At 37.1% G+C, this 10,124-nt stretch overlaps 1 protein-coding gene across 1 annotated transcript; it reads right to left on the bottom strand.

Moving 5' to 3' along the window:
- Nucleotides 1-483: 483 nt before the first annotated feature.
- LOC5572257 (chymotrypsin-2) lies at nt 484-1,725 on the bottom strand. Its single transcript, XM_001653895.2, has 3 exons — nt 1,515-1,725; nt 916-1,442; nt 484-850 (listed from the first exon to the last, which is right to left on the bottom strand). Exons 1-3 carry the CDS (start codon nt 1,570-1,572, stop codon nt 698-700), a joined length of 738 nt encoding a protein of 245 aa, XP_001653945.2. The 5' UTR covers nt 1,573-1,725; the 3' UTR covers nt 484-697.
- Nucleotides 1,726-10,124: the final 8,399 nt, after the last annotated feature.

The raw sequence follows: 10,124 nt of genomic DNA, 5'->3' as shown, positions 1-10,124 counted from the left end.
CACCAACCTTCTAGCTCATCAAGATCTTGAATTATAGAATATTGAAGAAAATTTGTTACTAGCGCCAACTAGCGGACAGATTCCTTATTAGTTTTGATCCAGCCAGATAGCAAGATAGCTCATCAGAGTGTTGACATATCCGTTGAATGGATGATTTAGGTACCCCAAGACAATCCGGATTAGCTCCGGAACCACTTGGATCAAATTCCTTATTTTTCCGGGCCATGAACTAGAAGAGTTTTTCGAGATGTTCTGAAAATGTCAACAAAATCCATCGAGAAACAAAAAAGTTATGCACATTTTAATGTTTTAACGTTTCATGCAAAAAGGATGCAGAAGTTGTGTAGGTATACTAATTTTTTATACTTAATATTACTCCCTTCTGATGAAAACGTATAGGCTACGCCCATGTCCGTAAATCTAAATGAAACACAAGAAGTGAGGTGGTGATTAAATCATACTGCTGCAAGAGTGACAACCCTCTTAAACCGTTCAAATATTGTATTGTTTGTCACTAGAGACGATTTTATTTTGCTACTCTGAGAAAAAGACGATGTTCAAAAAAAGTGTTACCTAAAAAAAGATTTTTATTTTTCGAATCGCTAAGAATTTATAAAATAATAAATGATGAGTTGAAAAATTAAAGCACTTTTCCAAAATCCAATCCTGCCTCTTTCCAATTTTTAACATGTTAAGATTATCTTGATGCCATTGTTGTTTCAATCCACGATTTGTATGGAAAAACGCTCACGAACGCATCTGGATACATTCCACTACATTGTACGCCATGAGCATAGATTCCTAGGAGCTTTTTGTTGCTGTACCTCACTAGCGGTCCACCTTGATCCTTCTGGAAATTGTTATTATTCACATGAGTTTATGCTTGAATTTTGTAAAATTAACCCAATAACGCACCGAACATGCAGTTTGACCCATCTGGATATGCGCACAAATCTGATTATTTTGTAATCCCAACACGTTTTGATACTTTGCCTTGCAATCAACTGTACTCAATGTCTTCTGATAGAGTGTTTGCAGCTCATTGGATCTTGCAGATGAACCATAAACTAGTGAGCCCCATCCATAGAACTCAGTCGTAAGCCCGCTTGTTACGGCGATGTCGTTCAATGCAATAGTTTTAACGCGAGCTGAAGTCACTGATTTTGCCAATTTGAGTAACGCAATATTATTGGCTCCAGAAGTTTGATTATACTGTGTGTGAATAACCATGCTAGATACATCGACACGTTGCATGTTGGTCAGTAACCGATCTGAGCCGACGAGGACCTTGAGAATGGTTTTTCCTTGAACACAAGACGCCGTCGTTAGAACCCAATTCTCGCCGACCAAGACTCCGCCACAGATGTGCGTTGGGTTCTGCACGGAAACCATAAACGGCGCCGCATTAGAAACAGATCTGTGACCTCCCACGATGCTATCCACTAAAAATACAAATAACCCAACCAAACATCATTCACTTTTCGCTATCCATCCGTTGAAATAGATAATCTCACCGCCGTAAATTCCAAATGCTGCGCAAGCTAGCAGCACAAAACACAGTTTTTCTTCCATTTTATTGCTATTTTACCACGTTGCCTATCGGAGTGGTCCCTAAAACGACTATGTGAGAACAGATCACGTCAAAATATTTGTAGAATCTGGACATTTCTTTTTTCGACGGAGCGCTTTATAAACAGCAGCTCTAGTCGTTAGTTCAAACGGCAGAGAAATGATATTCTTTTTCCGCAAACAGAGCTTTGAGTATAACCAAACACTTGAATCTTGCTGATAGAAGAGTGCCATGGCTAATACATAGAGGAAAAACTAATATCGCAACATTTCATTGAATTCGACTAGTATGAGAAGTGCATTGATAAGAATAACAACAGTACGTAATAATTATTCGTTCGTAATATTGCCGATAATGGAGTATTCTTGCTTTGGTTCTTGCTGGTTCTATGGTTCTATGCTTTTTGAATCACAGCTTTTTTCTATCTTCAAAATTCTATCTTATATTACGAAACGAAGAAATTTTGATATATGTATTACAGACACGAAAATATTTTGATATATGTATTACAAAATACGACGGTTTCAATAGACTATGAGTTTAGGATATTTGGGGTCGGTTAACCTATAGGCTACGGGGCTAACAATAATTTAAATTGCTCGTATTTGAACATAACTCTATATTTTTCAATTTAATTTTGAGGATTGCTTCACTATTAATTGTGGTTCCACACGGGTAGAAATCAGAATCCAAAAACAAGATTATGACTAATGATATCATGATTCCAGCATGTTTTTATCTTATGAAAATACACCATGATTTGGACTCATGAAATCATGAGTCAGATTGCCGTAACGCAATACACGCGTTAAATTTTGTTGCTGATTGCTCGGAATCATGATTTAAATGCCAAAAATGCGGAGTCGCGCATCCTTTTATGATCGACAAAATAAAAAAAAAACAATACACTGAGATTCGAGCCAAGAACCTTCCGATTGAAAGACACGTTCTCTATCACTGAACCACTTTCGCACCTTGAATGACGGGTGATCGATACGAATGAGTTGAAGCAAAGTGCACCGCTTAGTGTTTTCACCCTGGATGTTACGCTTATGAAGAATCATGATTATGACTCCAGGAACCATGGTTTGTGATCCTGATATTATGACCTAACCAATTTATGAATTTCATGATTTGTAAATCATGATTTGGGGATCAGATTGTTATCCGTGCATGAGTGATGGGAAAGCATAGCTTCGGAGTATTATTATTATTATAGAGTTTTGGCACTTCTCAGCAAAAAAATGCTGGAAACTTTCACCTACCCCGAGCAATCTGTATGCCAAAGGGGATTAGGCTCTGTGGATCTCATTGGTCGGTTTTACTTATCCTAATGAGTCTGCTGGATGAGCTTCTCAGTTGTGGTGGTTCAGGAACCGTCTAACTATGCTGCAGGTTCCAAGAATCACCGCTTTTTGGATGCTGTGTAGGTCCTTCTTCAATTCCAGCTCGTCTAGGGACCTTAGGAGAGATTTCGGGACAATTCCGGTCGCTGAGAGGACTACCGGAACTATACGGACGTCCTCTAGGTGCCACATCTGCTTCAACTCCTCCGCCAAGTCGTGGTACTTCGCTATCTTGTTAGAGAACGTTGATTGGACATTGTGGTCCAGCGGTACAGCGATGTCGATGAGTGTAACTTGTTTCATCCTTTTGTCGTAGACTACAATGTCGGGGCGGTTGGCACGGATGAGGACGTCCGTTATGATCTCGCGATCCCAGTACAGCTTTATGCAACTATTTTCCAGAACCGGGTCAGGCAGGTACTTGTAGTAGGGCACAAATCGATCCACCAAGTTGTGCTTAAGGGCAAGCTGTTGATGCACAATCTTGGCAACTTCGTTGTGACGATCGAGGTAGGCTGATCCAGCTAGTACTGAACAGCCGGCAACGACATGCTCGATAGTCTCCCCTACTGAATTGCACTTCCTACAGCGGTCCTCCACGTCTTCGTGCAATATGTAGTGCCGATAGTTCTTCGTCGCAATTACCCGGTCCTGGATGGCTACCATGAAACCTTCTGCTTCTGAGAAGAGGTCACCCCGCACCAGCCACGTGTTTGACGCCACCTTATCGATGTGCTCGAGCTCCAGTTGATGGGGGTGCGTTCCATGCAACTCCTTCTGCTTCCACATTGCGATCATCTCATCGACGGTTTGGATGTCGCAGTTCAGCTGGTAATCCTCCTGCGCCAGATGCAGGGCGCTGAAGCCGTGGTCAGCTTCGCATACAGTGCGGTAAATTTCGTGGCGGTTCTGGCTTTCTACGAAATATGCCCGCAGCTGCTGGATCTGGGAGACACATAGTGCCTGGATATCGGTGACGCTTCTTCCTCCTGCTGCACGTGGCAGGGTGACTCTCTCAATGGACGATTTTGGGTGGCGCATTCGGTGCTTGGTGAACGCCACTCGTACTGCTCGTTCTATCGCCTCCAAGTCAGTCTTGGTCCTTATTATTATTATTATTATTATTATTATTATTATTATTATTATTATTATTAGAGTTACATTCATCTGACACATTAGTCTACATGAACACTTTAACCTATTCATAAAAAATTGTCACTCGATTTTGAAATACTCTAGAACTAACATTAAAGTCGAACATTTGATGGTACAAATTAAACAACACACACATGGAGTTAAATGGCTCGTTTCGTGCGTAGTCTGTTCGGTGTGGTTGAAGACGAAGGAAACTATCCCAACTAACATTCCCTCATTTAACAAACACCATTATAGCAGTTTTATTCAGCATCAAGTTTAATAACATTTTAATAATTTTTTGGCCAACCTTTGTTCAGGCGTTGTTCACACAAATTTGGAGAAACTTTAAAGCATGTCGTTGAATTCCAACTTTATTTTTCAGCTTTTAAAACGTTTTACAAGCATTTAGCTCAGCTTTTATACGACTGGTCCAAAAATAATTAAAAACAAATAGAAAACAAAACAAAAATTTCAATTTCTAGGCGCTTCAAATGTAGTGTACACAATTATCATGATATAACAACTATATTTAAAAATTGCTTGGATACTCGATTCAAACTCGAGGCCATCCAATCGTCAGCGGTATGCCTTGCCATCTGCATTATCCTAGAATTGATGAATAAATCGTCCAGTGCAAAATATAAACCTCTCATTGCTGAATATTGATCATGTTAGAGCTTCTATTCGACAACGTCTAATCAATACATGGACGCTAATCAACAACTGAATAAGCATACTATTCAGCTGCTGTTTAGTGCTGATCCAAGCTGAGTTCAGTCGGCTATTTTTAGCGCACAGTGAGAAAATTTATGTCAATGATGGTCAAAAATAATGTTTATTTACACAAAGTGAAATCAGTCTGAAATGATTAAGGTGAATATGCATCGAAGTCAAACTTCAAATTTTCAAGATCACAAATCTAGAGAACCTGGCAGTGGTTCGAGCTGAAAATCTAAGCGATTTGTCACACGCTGGTGGTGACCAATCGATTAAGTTTTCAGCTTGAACGGATATTTAGTTCTCTAGATTTGTGTTCTTTAAAATTTGAAGTTTGGCTTCGATGCATCTTCACCTTAAGCTAACTTCATAATAAGTTTTGGTTTGTTCAAAACTTCAATTTGAATGATTCATTTATTTTTTAAATTATATGAAATTCATTTATTTTTTAAATTATATTTGTATTAATTAATTATATTATTGATTTGTATTTTTCATAAACCTATTATGCATTAAAGAAATAGTCGTCTGTATGAATATATTTAAATAATTGGAAGTGTTCTGAGCACTATGCGCCTGAATAGAAAAATGTTCCAATATATAGACGCGTGGGATTTTTTTTTTCAGAAATGGCCAGACAAATATTTTTTTCTAAGATCGTACTATTCAGTTGTGAAAAAAATGCCATTTCAAATGTAGCTATAGAAATTTATTAAATCTATTCTGTCAAAACATTTCCATATTTTTTGTACGGAACAACATCTCGAGCAGCCGAATAAAGCTTAGCAATAGCAAATTATAATATGGATAGCTAAAAGTGATATTAACTTAATAGATATAATGTAAATAAGTTCTGAAAATGATATCTAAAATTAACTACATACAGAGAACAAACGAAATTTTTATGTTGTCTTCAGATCTTTTATGTCAATCAAGTCTATATCACGCTTTGTTTGTCAGTACTTCGAATACTATGAATACTTAGTTCAAATGTTTGTTTTTGTTTTTCAAAATAATCCTACATTTCTGGAGGCTGACAATGTTTATTTTCTGAACAGCTTTTTAAAAAGTTTTGAGAAAGCATAAGTTATAAGCTTTGAAATACGTTCGGAACTCAACACAAATTTCGGATATTTTGTTTTTTTTTTTTTTTTTTTTTTTTTATTAGTATCATTCCAAACATTACATTCATTATTTCTTATATCTAGGTGTTCTGTGTTATTAGACAACACTATCATCCTAATTTGGTAAAACAAATCTAAGATTTTATTAACATTTTGTTAACAACATATTACATTTCATTTGCCGTAGCAGATCAGATTTTTTACAGGTGAGTTGATTTCACCTGCTTATAAGAGAAAAAAAAAATTTTTTTAATATACTTAACCTAACTTAACCTAAACATATAACGCATTAATCGTGGCAATAGAAGATTGTAACGATTTTTGCCTGAAATTATTGATTATTTTATTTGACATTTGTTCCAATGTTTCAACATTGGATATCCTATGTAACTCATTGGTACTATACCAGGGAGGAAGCCTCGAAATCATTTTCAAAATTTTATTTTGAATTCTCTGCAGAGTTTTCTTCCTGGTATTACAACAGCTAGTCCATATTGGTACAGCATACAACATGGCTGGCCTGAAAATTTGTTTGAATATCAAAAGCTTGTTCTTAAGACAAAGTTTTGATTTTCTATTAATAAGGGGATAGAGACATTTTACATATTTGTTACATTTGGCTTGAATGCCCTCAATGTGATTTTTGAAAGTACAGATGACACGCAGGCTTCGTCCTTTGGCGGAGAGGCCTGTGTCATCCGCAAACAAAGATTTTTGACATCCCTGAGGTAACTCAGGTAAGTCAGATGTGAAAATATTGTATAATATTGGTCCCAAAATGCTGCCTTGGGGAACACCAGCTCTTACAGGAAGTCTTTCAGATCTGGAGTTCTGATAATTAACCTGAAGTGTACGATTTGACAGATAACTTTGAATTATTCTAACAATGTATGTTGGAAAATTAAAATTTTTCAATTTTACAATCAAACCTTCATGCCAAACACTGTCGAATGCTTTTTCTATGTCTAGAAGAGCAAGACCAGTAGAGTAGCCTTCAGATTTGTTGGAACGGATCAAATTTGTTACACGTAAAAGTTGATGAGTGGTCGAATGTCCATGGCGGAATCCGAACTGTCCATTGGCAAAAATTGAATTCTCGTTGATGTGGGCCATCATTCTGTTCAAAATAACCTTTTCAAAAAGTTTACTGATGGAGGAAAGCAAACTGATTGGACGATAGCTAGAAGCTTCTGCAGGATTTTTGTCTGGTTTTAAAATTGGAACAACCTTAGCATTTTTCCATTTGTCAGGAAAATATGTTAATTGAAAACATTTGTTAAATATATCAACTAAAAATGATAAGCTACTTTCTGGAAGTTTCTTGATGAGGATGTAGAAAATTCCATCATCGCCAGGAGCTTTCATATTTTTGAATTTTTTAATAATAGTTCTCACTTCTTCCAAATCAGTCTCCCAGGCATTTTTGAAAACGTTATCTTGATTGAGAATATTTTCGAACTCCTGAGTAACTTCATTTTCAATTGGACTAGTAAGTCCTAAATTAAAATTGTGCGCACTTTCAAACTGCATAGCAAGTTTTTGAGCTTTTTCGCAATTAGTTAGTAATAATTTGTTTTCCTCTTTCAATGCCGGTATAGGCTTCTGAGGTTTTTTCAAGATTTTAGATAATTTCCAAAAGGGCTTAGAGCCGGGGTCCAATTGAGAAATTTTATTTTCAAAATTTTTGTTTCTTAAATCTGCAAAACGTTTCTTGATTTCTTTCTGCAAATCCTGCCATATAATTTTCATAGCAGGATCACGAGTGCGTTGAAATTGCCTTCTCCTCACGTTTTAAGACGGATCAAGAGTTTAAGATCATCGTCTATAATCACGGATTCAAATTTTACTTCACATTTTGGAATTGCAATGTTTCTGGCTTCAACAATGGAATTTGTTAAAGTTTCAAGAGCATTGTCAATATCAATTTTAGTTTCTAAAGAAATGTTAACATCAAGATAAGAGTCAACATACGTTTCATATATATTCCAGTCGGCTCGTAAATAATTGAAAGTGGAGCTGATAGGATTGAGAATCGCTTCATGCGATATTTGAAATGTAACAGGGACATGATCAGAATCAAAATCAGCATGAGTAACTAATTGGCTACAAAGATGACTAGAGTCGGTTAAGACCAAGTCAATCGTAGATGGATTTCTAGAAGAGGAAAAACATGTAGGGCTATCAGGGTATTGAATTGAGAAATATCCTGAAGAGCACTCATCAAATAAAATTCTGCCGTTGGAATTACTTTGAGAATTATTCCATGACCGATGTTTGGCATTAAAGTCACCAATGACAAAAAATTTTGACTTATTGCGAGTTAATTTTCGCAAGTCAGTTTGAAGCCAATTAACTTGCTGTCCAGAGCATTGAAAAGGCAAATAGGCAGCTATGAAAGTATATTTACCAAACTGTGTTTCAACAGAAACACCTAAAGTTTCAAAAACTTTAGTTTCAAATGACGAAAACAGTTGATGTTTTATACGCCTATGAATGATGATTGCAACTCCCCCACATGCCCCATCAAGTCGATCATTACGATAAACAAAAAAGTTAGGATCTTTTTTAAATTTGGATCCAGGTTTTAAATAAGTTTCGGTAATAACTGCTATATGCACGTTATTAGCTGTAAGAAAATTAAACAGCTCGTCCTCTTTACCATTCAGAGAACGAGCATTCCAATTTAAAATATTTAAATTATTATTTGGATCCATTAGAAAAACGTAATCCAATAACAATTTTATTTGTAAATTTTACACCTACTTGGACTGCTTCAGTCATAGTGGTGGCTTTGAACATTGCATCAATCATTAGATTCAATTGTTCAGTTAGAAAATTAAAATCAGAGGCAGACATATCATCTGATGATTTCCCATTGGAATTTTCGGTAGACGAAGAAGCGGGGTAGGAGTTACCTGTGGCGGTAGGGTTTTTTCCATTTGATTTGAAACAAGTAGAATGGGTACTCATGGAACGAACAGGGGAAGAGTTCAAATTACCTGCTACGATATCGGCAAAGGATTTACCGTGGGTAGATACATTCGAAATTGAAAGATTCGAACGGCTACCCGACGGATTAAAATTTGTTTGTGAATGAGCATGATTATGATCTTCCTGGTGGGTATGATTCCTAATCAAGCGATCGTTAACTGAAAAATGAGCATTGTTCGATACTCTACCAGGCAAATTCCGGAAACGACCGTTATCGTAACGGATATTATCCTTCATCTGCTTGGCACGAGCCTCAACGACTCTTTTGCGTGAAATGCATTCCCAAAAGTTAGCTTTGTGAGGGCCCTTGCAATTGGCGCATTGAAATTTTCTGGTATCTTCTTTCACAGGACAGTCGTCTTTAGCGTGAGAAGAACCTCCGCAAATCATGCATTTAGCATCCATGCGACAATTTTTTGTACCATGACCCCACTTTTGGCACCGACGGCACTGAGTGGGGTTCTGGTAATTTCCTCCAGGTTTCTGGAAATGTTCCCACGTCACACGGACATCGAACATAAGTTTAGCTTTTTCTAAAGCTTTAATATTATTTAGTTCTTTTTTGTTAAAGTGAACTAAATAATATTCTTGAGAAAGCCCTTTCCGAACAATGCCAGATTGGGTTCTCTTTTTCATAATGATTACTTGGACTGGGGAAAATCCAAGTAAATCATTTATTCCATTTTTGATCTCTTCAGGTGACTTATAGTCACTTGAGAGACCTTTCAAGACGACTTTGAACAAACGTTCAGTTTTGTCGTCATAAGTAAAAAATTTGTGCTTCTTCTCTTCAAGATATCTGAGAAGAAGTTCGCGATCTTTAAGAGTTTCCGGCAAAACGCGACAGTCTCCTTTCTTTGCGATTTGGAAGGAAACCTTGATTCCCCTAATGGAGTTCAAGATCTCCTGCCTAAATCCCCCAAATTCGGAACAGCTGACCACGATAGGCGGCACTCTTTGCTTCCTCACTTGAATCAAAGAGCCTGGGCTAGAGGCTGCTTCGATTTGGTGTTCGGAAAATTTGTCTAGAGCATCGAACTGATTGCTCATTTCAATACAATTATTCATTTCATCCTTGGAAGAAACTTCGCATTCCGGGGAAGCGTCCTTTCTTCCATTCTTGCCACGTGTAGTGACAGTTTTAAAACCCACTTTTTTGGAAGGAAGTAGTGAATTCAGAGATTCACCCTTCCTTTTGTTAGTTGTTGATACCATGTTTAGTTAATAAACGAGAAAGAC

The sequence above is a fragment of the Aedes aegypti genome, chromosome 3, assembly GCF_002204515.2.
Source record: "Aedes aegypti strain LVP_AGWG chromosome 3, AaegL5.0 Primary Assembly, whole genome shotgun sequence".
Classification (NCBI taxonomy): domain Eukaryota; kingdom Metazoa; phylum Arthropoda; class Insecta; order Diptera; family Culicidae; genus Aedes; species Aedes aegypti.
The sequence above is the reverse complement of the archived record's forward strand: the minus strand, read 5'-3'. Positions and strand labels throughout refer to the sequence as shown.